Consider the following 16,516-nt stretch of genomic DNA (forward strand, 5'->3'; position numbering starts at 1 on the left):
ACTACATCTCCCATGGTCCTTAAAAGAGAAATGGTAACCCTTCGATCTCACTATTGATGGTTTCCTATCATGTCAAAATATAGATTGAGTTGTAGAAGAGAAACATTTCCATCTTGAAAGGGAAGTTACAATTTGGGATTTTTCTTTTTTTTTTTTTTTTTTTTGAACTAGGCGGGTTTTACGGTGTGATTGGGCTCGAGACCGTCTTTCCCATCATGCAATCCTGGTCGGAATTTCGGAAATGCAAAAGATAAGACTGGCCAAGGTGGAACATTTTTTTTCTTTGTGCGCGTCTTGTTTTTTCATTAATTTTAGTCACTTAACTAAACCGAAGCCTCGACGACGTGTCCGGCATTAGCCACATTACCGACTCAAACATCAGTCTTCAAGTCTCAGCACTCGTTGAAGGTTTGCGACTTACTTTAGCCTAGCCTAGCTGGCCAACCACTATCAAAGCTGCAAGGCACGTCGTCAAGCGTTCAGAAAATGTCCGGGACCCCGACACCGGCTGCAGTAAAGTTCCGGGAGGTAAAAGAGGAGCCCCCACGTCACCAAGACTCAACTGTGTGCAGAATAATGCACGCAAAGGCTGTTCTTCACACACTAGAAGGTTGGTTCACTTTTAATGATACGTATACTGCGCATGGAGACAAATCCTGGTTGTTAGAAATCAGCGGTGTCACCAGGATGCCAAGTCTGGGTGGGCATTAGTCTTACCTGGGGGGAAAAAAAAGCAATGCTCAAGTAAATCGAAATCCAGTGTAGGGCTACTGCACTTTAAAACATGTTTTGTTTTCTCCTTGAGATTACTGTTGTTGTGATTTAGTCTAAACAAATAAAAGTTGATTTGATTTTATTTGACTTAGAACCAGGGGTGAAAGTGGCTAGAATTTCTTACAGGTGTTCGGCCATTCCTTACTACGTGCCGAAACGTCTACACAATGCTCAGCGCGCTTGCGCATGCATCCACACGCATGCGTATATCGGTTAGAAGCGGCAAGTACTCACTATTGTTGTTTTTATTAGTTATTTAGAACCTTTTCACTGCCTCAAAGATACTTTTGCATGTATTACCCTCACATACTTTTAACCATTGTGTTTTTGTTGTGTTAGCTTTGAAGCAGTTGACCACATTAGTCACGTAGCGTATTTAAACCGTCCTTATTTGATATAACTACATTTAAGTATATTCTGCAGGTATTGTTTAGGACGTTATTCCTGTATGCATCTAAACAAAACAAGTTTAGCGCGCACGGTAGTACTTTGGGTGTCAAATTCGACTAATGTAGACGTTTCGCCGATGTAGCAGATTTTGGCAGAACACCGGAACTCTCCGACGTGAAGTTCGCCACTGAGCCAGAAATTGTGTTTATTTATGTATTCATTTTATTTTGTGGGGGGGTTAATCCTCCTAAAACTACTGAAATGCAAAGAAAACTGTTTTGGCAGTTATTTCTATAGCACATACAAAAACGGATTTTCATTCAAAATTATATTTTTTCAATGATTTGCAAAATAAAAGTTAACAAAAACGGCAGTAACCCCAACCTCTATCTCTGAATTTTTATTTTCCTCACAAACTACTAGTAAATGCCTTACCTCAATTTTAACTATCTAAGAACATAGGATGTCAGAGTGGGAACCTCTTGTTACCTGACGATATTATACGATTTGCGATACAAAGCTCACAATATCAGCATCCGGCATCCAAATATCGGATCGGGACATCTCTAATTAGAGCACTTATTACACTTTTTTTTTTTTTTTTCAAAACTGAAAAAAAGGTTTCATTAATACCTTATTTTTCAAAATTTGTGATTCTCTGACAATTGCTTCATATTGCAGGCATTAAAGGTTTAAGAGAAAGATGTGAATGTACTTTTGTTAGTAATTTAGTATGTGAACAAAATACAACAAGTGCTAAGCATAATTTGTTATTCATTATTATTTAGAAATAATAGCTTTCCCACAGTGGCTGGCTTTAAACGGTTTCTTTTTTTTTTTGGACAATATTTCACCAGCTTTAGAAAATATTCTTTTACAAGGCACAGATGAAGCTGCGGTGCTGAGTAACGCAAGTGCCAGTTTATAAATTTAGGTAGGTATTTTTATGTGTCTCCCAGTTCACTAATGGATTGTTCATTCTGTCGATGTTTGGTTCAGATAGGTACTTATGGACCTCCAGGGTTGCATCAGATAGGGTGTTTGGGGTCCTGGTCCTCTGAACTGTGTCATCCAAGCGTTGCTACACTTTGCTCACTATGATAGACAAACAGGCTGTCAGTGACATACAAGCCATACAGCAATACAAGTAATGTGTACTATTGCCTTGACACACCGGCTGAGCTGCTTCTGATGTGTGTGGATGTGAAGAAGTTAAATAGGACAAAGAGGTTCTGTTAGGGGTTAAGTTCTCTTTAACTGTGAGGGGTGTTTTAAGTAAAATATGACAAAGAACTCCTTCCTCCCCAGTGCAATTCGGTTGCTAAATTTGCACAATTCTTGCACTTAGATGCAAAACTGTCGATGGCATTTTAAATTTGTAGTCTGTGTTATTTTATTGTATGTGTATGAGTGGTTGTGTTATCTGTTATCTGTATGCTTACCTGCTGTAAGACAAGTTTCCCCTTCTTAGGGCACAATAAACTTAAACTGAACTGAAACTGAAGTGGAGGTTGAGTTGTATTTTCTCATGACAGCATCACATTCTGCGGTGAGTCTTTTTTTCTGAATCAGATGCTTTGTTGGGGCTGAAAAAGCCTAACCCTAACCCTGTGAAATAACAAAAGTTAGACACAAGAACAAGCGAAAAGCTGCATTGTCACATCTGTATTAATGTAGTTTTTCTCCCTTACCTTATTAGAAGCAATCAAATCAAAATGGGAGGGGTAGGATCGCCTTTTTCATGCAGGTTCCATCACAAGCAACGGGCAAAGCTCGAAAAAAGATTGCACTAGTTGCAGTGTTGCGCACAGGTGTAACAAGTATAGGAGCCCGAAATCCACACAATGTGAGATAACAGGCAATCGCTGTTGCATTTTGCAACCAATTTATACCGTAGTCTGTACTTTGTTTGCAATGCGCGCCAAACGTCGGACCACTCCCGAAGCGGTAACGAGAGTCAGCCAGCCGGCGAGGCTCTACACGTCACCATTTCCGGGTTTTGCCGAAATGACGCGTGCTCGATCCAAGCTTCTTGGAAACGCCCCTCCCATTACTCGACACAAGCTTCGAAACCTCGGCCCATTTCGTCCCATCACTACATGGACGTGACAATGTTTTTTTTAGGTAACCTACTGTGGTTCCTCGGTTTTATTATCATTATAGTTATTCTTTGTTCCGCAGCCCCTTTGAGCTCAATTTGCCCTTCTTAGAATGCTTCAAAATGCACCAAAATTGGCAGGCAGGTCAAGATAGGTGCAATCTTTGATACCGTGTAAAGACAAATACCAAATACACTATGTAGCGCCCCCTAGCAGTCATTCTTTGTCCCGCCGACACTTTGAGCCCTTCTTTGACCCCCTCAAATTGCTTCAAAACTCACTAAACTCAACAGCCATGTGAACACTGGTAAAAACTTTGATAAAATGTAAAAAAAAAAAAAAAAAAAAAAAAAAAGAAAGAAAAATGTCTATGTCAATGTCAAATGTTTTTGATGTACCTGAACGGACCGCGTGGCTGACTTGACGAAGCTTTTTTTACTTTCGTTTTGTTTATTTGCAGCGGGGGACAGAAGCCTGTAGTGTTGCACAAGTTAATGGAATAAATTATTAGAAACCTGACAAAGCTGGCCTTGTTACCACATTAATAATTACCACCTTAACCTTAACTTATAAAGACTGGCGAACGGAGGGGGACTGCCATGATCAGAGACGCGTCTACGGCTGTGTTGTTGAGCCATATCACGGATGCGCACACCACGCTCTTATTTTTCCATCATATCAATCTTCATGTAAAATAAATGGGCGTTACCGGGGGGGCAGTGCCCACCCACGGACACGCTCTGCCCACTCAAAGAAAACTGGATGTAGTACTAACGGCAGTCTAGGCACCGCGTATGGTATCCCATTCATATAGTACTGATGTGTTCTAAGTTTTACCCTTTGCGTTGTTCCCTCCTCTTTCACCTTAGGGGAAAAAAAAAAGACTAATTCACTGCTTTCACTCAAAAAACCTTTAGATCTTATAAAACATTTCTTACCTAAAAATGTCATTACGTTTGATAACACACATCACTTAAAAATTAGGTGTTTTTCCCACGAATTTCAATTGAATTTCCACTTGTGTCAAGCTATAAGTTCTAGTTAAGTTTTAAGTTAGTCTAAACTGTAAGTCCTGATAGGATTTTGAGTTTTTGCAGTGTTCAAAATAAATGCTGTGCTGTATTGGAGCACATTAGGCACCAGTGCTACTTGGTGTTTTATCCAGCAATGACTACTGAGCTAAAATTGACAGTTAACATTATTAAGTTTTTATTGTACACCCTTATCACTCTATAGCACATTTTTCACAGATTAAATAACGCCTGTATGTAAGAGTTAGCCACGCATCGACAGTGGTCATAATGAATAGAAACCTAGCCCTCCGCAGGGATAATGTTACGTGAGCGAGTGAAAGCAACGTCTTATTTATGAGCGCTGAGAAGTGTACTACTTTAAGATGGCGGCTGTTTTATTAACGGCGCCGATGTGATATCTATGACACACATCAGACGCGACCTGCTACCATGTTGCTACCACCGTAGCAACATGCATGCGTAGTTTTTAGCAACGTCGGCGCAGTTTGTAACGGCTGTTGGCTGCAGTAAGGTATTTTTTTTATTGCTTCGTCCTCTACGCACATGACATCAGCGCGTTGTCCCGCATGAAAAGTAGTCCGGGCAAAACGTGATGCTTAGAGCGGGCAAAATTAAACGATTCCTCGAGGTGAATAATATTACTCGGATCAGTTTTTAAACTCGAGTTACTTGAGTTGCTCGAGTATTCATTTCAGCTTTAATTATTACTAGTATTTAGGGCTGTCAAGCGATTAGAATTTTACATCGAATTAATCACAGCTTAAAAATTGATTAATCACAATTCAAACCATCTATAAAATATGCCATATTTTTATGTAAATTATTGTTGGAATCGAAAGATAAGACAAGACAAATATATACATTCAACATACCGTACATAAGTACTGTATTTGTTTATTATAACAGTAAATCAACAAGATGGAATTAAAATTATTAACATTCTGTTAAAGTGATCCATGGATAGAAAGAACTGTAGTTCTTAAAAGATAAATGTTAGTACAAGTTATGGAAATTTTATATTAAAACCCCTCTTAATGTTTTTGTTTTAATAAAATTAGTAAAATTTTCAAACAAAAAATAAACACCATTGTTTATGTCAATAATTACACAATGCTCATGGTGCTGAAACCCACAAAATCAGTCGCACCCAAGCACCAGCAGAGGGCGACAAAACACCAAAAAAGACAAGTAAGAAATGGACATGACACTGTGCTGTCATTTTAATCTGTTTGATTATTATATTATTCCAATTTTGATTAATAATTCATGTGTTTTGCTCTTTGTAATTTACTGTATATTTGCAATAGTAACATCAGTATTTATTAAGAATTTAGTGTAGGTTTTAGGGGTGTGAAACGAATTAATTCAATTACAGTGGTACCTCTACATACGAAGTTAATTCGTTCCAGGACCTTGTTTGTAAGTCGAAATGGTCGATTGTCGAGCAGGATTTTCCCATAGGAATACATTATAATTCCATTAATTCGTTCCAAAGCCCAAAAACCTACGCTAAATCCTTAATAAATACTGCTGGTACTATTACAAATGGCAATTAAACTTAGCAACAAAAAAAAAAGTTATAAATAAAAATCGGAATAATATAATAATAACAATAATAATAATAATTCATAATTATTCCCAGAAATAATGTAACGAATCGGATTCTAATGGGACGGACAATTTTTGCTGTACCTGAACGCACCGCGGGGCTGACGTCACAGTGAGATAAGTCAGTGCAATAGAGATAATACTTTTGTTTTCTTGGGAGCACTGTCAACTGCTGAGGACAATGGGCGTTTTGTGTTGGATAAGTTCTTAAATAAATGATAAAAACGTGATGAAGCTGGCGATTTCCTTGGCGATGTTACCGCAACAATCACCTTAACGTATAAAGACGGCGAACGGTGGTCGGAAAAGGACCGTGGAGCTGTATTGTTGAGCCGATTCACGGATGCGCACCCCACGCTCATATTTTTCTATAATTTGCATCTTAATTTCAAAGGTAAGAATCACTTTTTTTCCTTGTTTCACCAACTGTACCAACTTTTTTGAAACCTGTGTTAATTTCTCACACAAGAAAATCCGCCGTGCATTCGTTTGCGGTGCTGTCATGTTGTCGTATTTTGAGCGTGTAGTCGAATGTAGAAACAAATAGCGAGTCAAAATTCACGTTGGATGTCGAAAAGATCGTGTGTCGAAGTGATCGTATGGCAAGGTACCACTGTATAATGTATTGTTATGGGAAAATCCTGCTCGACATACAACCATTTCGACTTACAAACAAGGTTCTGGAACGAATTAACTTCATATGTAGAGGTACCACTGTATATTTTTCCTGGTCGGAGGTTGGGAAAACTCCGGCTTCCCACCTTCCTCGAACGCAGCAAAAAGTAGTGGCCAGTTTTTCCTCTTTGTTCTCTTTGGCCTTTGATCTCCTCCGTCTCAGCCACTTAACCGAAGTCACTTTATTCTAGCCTAGCTGGCCGACCGAAACATCGACATGCCGTCAAGCATTCAGAAATCAAGCGGGTAAAATGTCAGTGAGAACGACACCGCCTGCAGTAAAAGAGGAGCCCCCGCGTCACCAACGCTCGATGTCCAATGCAGATTCTTGACTCTTGACAAGGTAATGATGCTGGAACTTTGGTTTGGTGCTGTTCCAGTGAGATTTACAAACATGGCTGCCTGAAGAAAACATCAAAATTCCCTCATTCCTTTATGATATGGGGCTACATGTCAGGTAAAGGCACTGGGGAGATGGCTGTGGTTAAATTTTCAAAATCCACAAGTTTACATTCACATTTTAGACAGCTTTCTTATCCCTTCAATTGAAAATATGTTTGTCATGTTCTAAGATGACAATGCATCATGCCACAGAGCTAAAACTGTGAAAGCATTCCTTGGAGAAAGACTCATCCAGTCAATGTCATGGCCTGTAAATAGCCCAGATCTCAACCCCATTAAAAACCTGTGGTATAAATTGGAAAACAATGGCCCACAGCAAGGCTCCGACATGCAAGGATGTTTTGGCAACTGCAATCAAAGAGAGTTGGCACCAAATTGATGAAGAATACACATCAAGTCCATGCCTCAGAGACTGCAAGCTGTCATAAAAGCCAGAGGTGGTGCTGTTAAATACTAGAGATGTGTTTTGATTGTTATTGTTTTGTTTGTTTCTCATGATTCCATATTTTTTTCCTCACAATGGAGTGATTCCATATATATTTACCTGCACTTGCTCTATAAATGTAACATTTACTGACTACCACAATGTTTTTTATTCATTTCTTTTAGTGTTCCTGAATGCTAAAGAGATGCACTTTTGAACTAATTCATTATTTTTTCAAGCTTTTTATCTGGGTTTGTTCTACATGATAAAATGTCTGAGTGAGTGCTTGTCCGAGACTGGTGATTCCATACTATTTGTTGTATAAGTAGTCATCCAAAAAAATGTACTCAAGTACTGTACAAGTAAAAAAGTACTCGGTGAAAAGGATAGTCAAGTAATGAGTAACTGCTTACATTTTTTTTTTAAAACAAGGGTATCATGGCGAGGAGCCTCAGCCCGGCGACCGTGTTAGCATTGACGACCACCATGATGAGCCCGACGCTCTGCAACCCGATTGAAGAGCGCGCCAGCACCTTCTGGGTCAACTTGTAGCCGGCCTTCACGGACTTGTAGTTCTCCCACCTGGCCAACACCTTCAGGCTTGAGAATCGGGCCATCCTCATCCTCCTCCTAATCCATCCTGCTCCTAAAAACATGTTTGTTGTAGAAAGATAGGTTTTTTGATTCATCTTTTTTAGAAAGTGAATAATGCTGGCCACTCACTTCAGCCCCAGGGCACCTGGGCAGCACCATACAGCTGTTGTTGTAAAAGCTGCTGTAGATGTACTTCCAAAGGTGCACTAGGTCAAGGTTGCCGTCGGCGAAGGGGTTAGTGTAGGACCAGGTGCCCTCTAAGAGCTCAAGGCTTGCGTAGTAGCCAGCAATGTTGGCACTGAGTGAAAACACAGACAAAGAGTTTTTTCCATTGAAAATTCTTGTGGATAAATGCTTAAATCCCCGAATACTTTATAGATATGGCGGAAAACACAGACAAGACTGAAAAAGCAGTTTCTGCTCTTACACTCCTCTTTAAAAGAAACTGCAGCATTTTAAAGGGTATTACAACACCTGGGGAAATGCTAATATTCCATCATTTATCCATAAACGCATGCCTTTTGGATTCATATCATCCCACTTCGTGTAATTACACACTACACCAAGAAAATGATAGAAATTTGGATCGATGGTCAAGCTAAAACGTTTTTCTAATGGTGATGAGGAAAGTTATGAACCTTTCTTTCGTGTTTTGGGTTATCAATTTGAGCCCAAACGAAAGCCAATGCAGCCTAATGAAAGGATCATTGAGGGGAGCAATCACACTGATGAAACACCGGCAAAAGATCGTGTGGGAAACACCGAATGGTTTGTTTTGCATTTCTTTTTGTGAAGCTGATACACCGTGACTGCAAAATAAAGTAATGTATAGAATAATTATCATTTATTGTGCTATCATAGGTTTTCGCTCTGCTAACAGACACAAATATGAATGGGATTCGAGGATTTGTTCTATATATTTTACGAGCGATAATTTATACATGTGTCCAGTCCTATATCCAATGCGTGATATGTTTTTTATTATAAAAGAGTACTTACTCTGGCCATTTCGAGCTTGGCTGCTCCACTCCTTTGGTTAGCCTAGGGTGGTGGGGTGGTCTCATCAGAGCCAGTCATCGTCCTCTTTCTTGATATCTCGGGACATTTAGGTGGCTGCGCGTGTATGGTGGGCACCGCATCTGCTTTCAGCAGCAATTTCTTAGCAAAACCTGATTTCATTTGTCCAGAGTTCGAATAGCTTTCAGGTGTAAAATGCCCACCACACAAAACCATGCCGGAGGCTGGGTCTGCAAAATTAGCCCTCTTAGCAAGGACGAACTTTACTCATTGTCTGCGTAGTCCAGCCCTTTTTCTCGCGTTCGGGAACTCATGGGTTCTACATTGCGACAAATGGCAATTTGTACACCACATAGCATGACAGGTTTGAACCATTTCAGCGATTTTTTGATAAAACACGAACGCAACTCGCTCATCGATAAACAACGATGGCACCTGCCTTGACCTTTGGTTTCCTTGTTGTGACGTCTCTGCCCCATTTGGCTGTTTCCGGAATACTTTCGGAAATGTTCGTAATTTTCAATCTATTTTCGATAATGGCTCATGAATGTGATTTATTTTTTGTTAACTTTAATAATATTTGTTATCTTGCCACATAACGGTTATATTGATATCTCACAGCCCCTTAGTATTATAATACCCTCTAAGCCAAAACAACTGTTGTGTTTGATAGAACAACATGTCTATATGCTGCCATAGCAGATTCATGACGCATTAAGCCCCCGAACTATTTTTAATTTGTCTGTTTTACCATGAAAGTCCCCAATTACAGACAGTCGCGTAAACGCTTTTGTTTCAACCTAGCCATTAAAAGAAGGTAAGCAATCGTATGTGATATTCGAAATGTGTCATTTTTAGCTTAGTATCATTAATTGATGTTTAATATTTAGTTTAAAAAAAAAAAAACATTAAAAAATTATTCACAAAATGAAAAATTTGGCGTCTGTAAAAAAGTCATGGATATCTACCTCATAACTATCGCTTAATTGTATTTTTTTTTTTTTTTTGTTACTGCCGCATTTTCCCCGATATGTTCGATGATAAATAATTGATCCAAACAAGAAAAATTAAATACTTACGTTTAAAAGGGTAAATATATAAAATGAACATCTCGACCACTCCTTGATATCTGTGATTTATGCATCGCGACCCTTGTTATATCACCATGCTTCACCCATAAAATCCCCCAAAAATCCGGCTATGGCCATTCACAGCTGTGTCTTGACACTCGGTGATACATGCTCCATGGAGTTTTTTTAATCGAAACAAGGTAACTACGCGATAATATCTCGTTAAAATTATGGAGTCTTTCATTCTGCTCTCGCCTCCAGTTAGGGTTTTGTTGTTGAAATTTATTTATTTATTTTTTTTAAATGCCCTCCTGTTCAAAATTTTTCTTCCTCAGAAAATTGAGATTTTTGGCTTTTCAATGACACATACATACATACATACATACACACATTCATATCGGACAATTTTGAAAATTGGCCAAATTGGGGGTCTCAGAGCGGAACTTCGGAAGTCAACAGAGCGTTTTCCGCCATATGGATATAAACAGTCTCGATTCATGGTTAAAAGCAAACAAAAAACACACAAAAAAACGTGCGGTTAGCATTTAGTTTCTGTAAATATGTCGCAGTACAATTATAATATGTTAGTGAATGTAGCTAGCGGCCGCCTGATGTAAACAGAGCTTTTCCGGTGAAAATTCTTAATAAATGCTTAAATTCTTAATAGATGCTTAAATCCCCGAATTATTTATAGATATGGACACAAAGGAATGTCGATTCTTGGTTAAAAGCAACAAAAAACAGGCTGTTTGAATTTACTTCACGTAAATATGTCAAAGAATGATGCTAGTCTTCTAGCTCTTTGTTATGATAAGGGGGCTGCCACAGTGGCTTTTTCCGTTAAAATTCTTGTGAATGAATGCTTTAATCACTGAATTCTTTATACCCATGGAGGTAAAGTTGTCTCGCTTCTTGGTTGAAAGCAAAAGCTGGACAGTTGGCAGTTATTTCACCTAAATATTGCGAGGTATGGACTATGGAGCGGCTAATATCTCCCATTGAATTTTTTTTCACATTTCAAAATGCATGCATGGTATGGAAAATATAATAATTACCTTGAATCATCAAACAAATCACGCCTGAGACAATCCTTCTTGTTAGTATGCGGTCCAGTTTTCATACTTTATAAATGTAAATCCGGCATTGTGCTCAAAAGCATGTGTAAGAGTTTCACTCCCACTGACTTCTAATAAATGACGCTGAGTCACACAGCCCCCTACGGGCAAGCGGGGCGAAGAGAATGAAGGTGCTTTCAAGTCAAGTTTTTTTATGTCTATGGACAAACGTGGTTCTTTTTAGCGTAAGACATGAATCATTGCTGTTAAAGGCTAACAAAGTGCAGAAGGCTTATCTTAAAATATGGCTATCCTTAAATGAGGCATTTCCAGTGGAGTTTGTTCGAGGTGATTCGCTGTCTTCCCTGTCAACCAAGATCAGAACTATTTTTCGACCAAAACCACTGCTCATCCATAATTCAATGACTTTTTAATCATATTTCCCGGTACCTCATACATCAACTTTTTGTCAACATTAGTTCATCAACTATAAAACAATGTTAACCCAACCATTGCCTGACATACCACAAAACAGTGTTGTTTCAACGTCACTGTCATGTGTTATTGATTTAACATTTGTTATTGTCGAAAATTTCGATGTCAACCATACTGATGATTTTGATGGAAAATCTACTTTTATTCAGTGTCTGTCTGCTATCTGGGTGTAATGTCAAGCACTTTGAATTACCTTTGTGTTGGATTGGATGACAACAAAATGTCAATCAACAAAAAATTGGCAAGGAGGAATTTTCTCCAACAGAAAACAACTTTGGGAACACAAGGTAGCAAATAAGGAAATAAGATTGGCCCGTGTGTTTGTGGTCTTGCAGATCTAAGTGTCACCCAAGCCCATCGTCCTGAGCACCAGGAGTCTGCATGCATCAAGAAGGAGGGGGAGGAAGAGTCACCATACATCAAGGATGAGGAAGAGTCCGTACCCATTCAAGGTCATTCTAAGCATGACTTTTTTTTCTTCTTCAAATGAGGCAGAAATCAAACATGGAACCTTCTCATAGGTGCGGAAATGCTTTTGTCTTGTATAGTGGCTTTGCGTACTTCGTAGCTGTGCAATGGACTCGTTAACCGACGTAAGGGTTTCGGCACGGCGTCGACTTGAATATCGTTTGCAGATTGAAAGATTTTTCTCAATGGAAAAGAATTTGAAGTAATTACATGATGTATATATATTACGTGCAATTACCAGGATGAAACACACAACACACAATCACCCTGAGCACACTACGGACCACGGTGAGCAACATCAGATGTGTACCATTGGGTACACACTCGTGTTCAAAACCCTGGATCATAGCAAGTTACATGGCTTATTAAAAGAATTCAACTAAAACTGCAATTGTCATTAGTTTACTTTAAATATAATTGATTTGACCCACATAAAAAGAAAAAAATCTTGTTGTTCATGACGTGTGCACTATGTTATATGTGAGAGTCTTGCTTTAACCATAAGAAGAATCCTGATTTGACCTGGGTAAGGTCCAGTTGTGGCTAGGCATGTGCCGGTTACCGGTTTCTCAGTTTACCGTGGTGTGAAAACGTCGTGGTTTCAAAATCACTAAAATTTTCCGTCAGACCGTAGTACGGTATTCGCTATTTTTCATGTGTCAAAAATGCAGCCAGAAGTGGCTTGGCGCGTCAGCGCTCACCCCCTCCCGTTTGTTGCTGTGTGTGAAAGTGACGCTATTGGCTAGACAGCCAGTGAACCCAAAAACAAATACTCCAAACATAAGGCGTACTTTTCTTCAATTTATTGAGCTCTCAAATCGTGGTAAGTGGAATATAGACCCTAATCACGTGACGTCACAACTCCGCCCCCCTGACTGGTGCCGCCATATTTTCCGTCAGCTCATCGTGTTTACATATTACCGCTACGTACATTCCTCCTATTACTGCGTGTTTTTCTGCTTGTCTAAGGAATCCCCGCCCAGTAAACGAACCCAAAAACCTTCCTGACAATATTTAACATTGATTAATCAAAATGGTGAAGGCATGTGTGGCGGTTGGTTGCAGTAATAGAGAAGATAAACGGTCATTTTAGTAGTTGCTGTGTGCCCATTGTTAAAAGGGCAAATCTCGAAAGCAACACGGTTTGTTTTATCTCGGTCCATGATGCGTTTGTGTCGACAGCCGTTAGACAGCACCGAAAACATCAATATGATGCCAACACGATCGCAGACATCATCAGACGGAGACTACGAAGCTCGTCGCCACGGTCGCGCTGCAAGAAGGGGAGCAGGTGTTGTGCCAAAAAATAGCCGCCCTGCGTGAAATGTCCCCCCTGACGGGAGCGCCCACACGGAAACGACTTTCTTGTACCGTGTATATGTATTATTTTACTCTGCTTGAACTAATAAATGTCATACCTGTGTGATTGTTATTGGGATATGGTCGTGAAAACCTGTAGACTAATACATTTCTGTTCAAAGATGGTTATGTGGCCCAGTCTACGATTTGTTACAATACGGACACACAATGATGGACAATATGGCGGCACAATACAGCGATCACGTGATTGTGTGACGTTGGTGATTGAGGTCCAAAATGAATACATTTAAAACGTTGTACAATTGTATTTTTCCATGTGTGAGTAGCTTCAACAGATTAGCACCATGAAAAAAACAAAACACTCATTTTCCTTTGAAATTCAATATACAAACAAACTAAAAGCTTACAAAGACAAATGTTAGCCTAGGCTTAGCTGGGAGAGCAACGTTGTCGAGTGTTACAGCCGCAGAGTGAGAAAACAATCTTGATTCGCTTGAATGAAGAGGAAAATGGGATAGCATCAAAAATCGCTAATTGCGAAAGATGCTCTTGCCCTAAGCACAAATCCATGTTCGCTGGATCAAGGAGAGGTCTCACTCCCAATGTTTTTTTTTTGTTTGTTTGTTTATATGAAACCTTTCCACAACAATATTTACACTTTAAACTAACTTATACATTTTTAACTAACTTATTAACTTATGAATTTTTGTTTTTTAACACATAGGCATGACATCATGTCGACTAGAGCTGACACTGGCTGAAAATGGCGAAACTTCACTTGAGCTTTTCCACCCTCAAAAAAAGTCATGCAGTAGAATTTAAAAAAAATTTTATTCAGAAGTGTTTTTACTTTTTTATTGAAATTATTTTGTTCTTGCTCTAATCTTGAGCAACTTGAGCTGTGGCTTTGGGTATAGTCTATAAGTTATATTTATTTTAATTTTATTTAAAAAAAAAAAAAAAAATTATTGATAATTTATTTTAACAATATATTCATGTTCCAATTTGCAACTATGTTCTGAAAAAAAAAAAAAAAAATCCTGTTCAATGAAAAAAAAAACATTTTTTTAACCCATACATCATATACCATACATACAAAAACACATTTTGGAGCTATAATTGCCATACTGTGATACCGTGAAACCGCGGTATTTTTGCCCACGGTTATCGTACCGTCAAAATCTCATACCGGCACATGCCTAGTTGTGGCATAGATGACTTAGTAAATATAACATAATGAACAACCACAATGGGAGTACAGTATAACTAACTCGCACATTAAAACTGTTCGGACAATAAGGACAATAAGATTCATGTTGCAGCTACACTGCAAAAACACACCTCCTTAAAACTAGTTAAATTCCCTTGTTTTTAGTGTAAATCTACTAGAAATACTTGAAATTATCAGCCAAATTCTACTCACTTAGATATCCTGAAATAAGCTTATTTTCAGTTCGCTATTTTTCTTAACAGACTTATTTTGAGCAAAGAGATAGTGTTGCAGCTCGACACAAGAAGTTTTTCTCTCCCCTCCAAAACACATGAGGTGCGTTTTTGTGCCCTGGGAACTTTCAGTCTCACAAACGATGACTTCAATTGCAATGCAGAAACACAAGACACACAAACATTTACTTTGAGGATAACCAATTGTGCACAGAATAGCATCCGGAGGCCTGTAAGACAGGTACAAACACAGGTCAAGAACCCTTTTCCCCAATACTTAAACAAATACATTGGCATCAACAAGTTTTAATATTTTCTATCAGACAAAAAAGGCAGTTTAGGAATGTATCACCAAAGAATTCAAACATTTTGTACACCTTTTTTTTTTTTTTTTTTTTTTTACCAGGGTCTCCAGTAATCTGCTACTTGTAAACACTTAGTAGCTACTGTCCTCTCTATGTAACTCGGCTGACCCAGTGTCTCATAAGTCAACATTTGAGGCCGCCTTCTCTCTCTTTTGGGATATGAACAGAGTTGTTCTGTTTCCCATTCCTCTTCCACATCTGACCTCATGAGCGCATCCCCAGCAACTGTAGTGTGTTCAACCCCTTCATTTGTTTGTTCGTGAGACTCATTTTCCCCGTAAACCTCACTGCATTTGTGGGACAAATTCTGCAGCAGTGGGATCAAGTAAAGGGGGCCTGTTTTGCTCAGGTACAGGCCATGTGACTACTACATTTGACAAATCTTCGTCTGAGTCTTCACCACTCTCTACATACGTTTGCTGAACATTAGTTTTTTTACTGATCCCATTTCTTTTCATTTTCACTTTTGTGACAGTCTGGTTGTCACCCAGTTCTAATGGAAGAAAGTTGCATGGCAATAACATATTTCTGTGAAGAACCCTTGTTCTGCCTTTGCCACCTTCTGGTTCAAATTCAAACACTGGACTCTCCCCACCCTTTTGATGCTTTATGACATAGATATTATCTTCCCTGACCCACCTTTCTCATTTACATTTCTTACAAGAACACGGCTACCTACACGAAGTGGTGGACCATACATTTTCTTGTTGTACTGCGTTTTACCCCGATCAGCGGACTGAGCTGCTTTTTTAGAAGCAGTGCGGTAAGCCTCGGACATCCTATGTCTCCATCGATCCACATAGTCTTGATAGGAACCCGTGCTTCCGTCCTGCTCAATGCCAAACAAAAGGTCGACAGGAAGCCTGGGTAATCTCCCAAAAAGCAAGAAAAATGGGGAGTAGCCAGTGGCATCATTAGCAGTGCAATTCTAAGCATGGATCATTTTAGGAAGGTGATTCTTCCAGTCTGTTTTTTGCTCTTTTGGTGAGTGTTCGTAACATAGAGAGCAGAGTCCTGTTAAATCTTTCTGTTTGCCCATTCCCTTGAGGGTGATATGGGGTTGTGTGAGACCCCTTCACACCGCACAGTTCTTTAAGGTGTTGTAACGGCCTGTTTTCAAATTCCCTCCCTAAATCATGGTGAAGCTTTTCTGGAAAACCAAATCTAAGGCAAAAATCATTAAACAGTTTCTCTGCCACCGTCTTTGCCGATTTGTTTGTAGTTGCATATGCCTGAGCAAAATGCGTATAATGATCCATGACAACCAGAATATACTCAAAACC

The 16,516-nt window shown here is 39.2% G+C and overlaps 1 protein-coding gene across 1 annotated transcript in view; it reads left to right on the forward strand.

Annotated features, from left to right (window-relative positions):
• The first annotated feature begins 202 nt into the window (after positions 1–202).
• Positions 203–16,516, forward strand: part of LOC130927904 (zinc finger protein OZF-like) — a 77,677-nt gene continuing 61,363 nt past the window's right edge. Inside the window, exons 1-2 of the mRNA XM_057854018.1 lie at positions 203–610; positions 11,973–12,089. Of these exons, the coding sequence (XP_057710001.1) occupies positions 487–610; positions 11,973–12,089 (241 nt within the window). The 5' untranslated portion in view covers positions 203–486. The remainder of the gene's footprint in view (positions 611–11,972; positions 12,090–16,516) is intronic.

The sequence above is a fragment of the Corythoichthys intestinalis genome, chromosome 13 (assembly GCF_030265065.1).
Source record: "Corythoichthys intestinalis isolate RoL2023-P3 chromosome 13, ASM3026506v1, whole genome shotgun sequence".
NCBI classification, from domain to species: Eukaryota; Metazoa; Chordata; class Actinopteri; order Syngnathiformes; family Syngnathidae; genus Corythoichthys; species Corythoichthys intestinalis.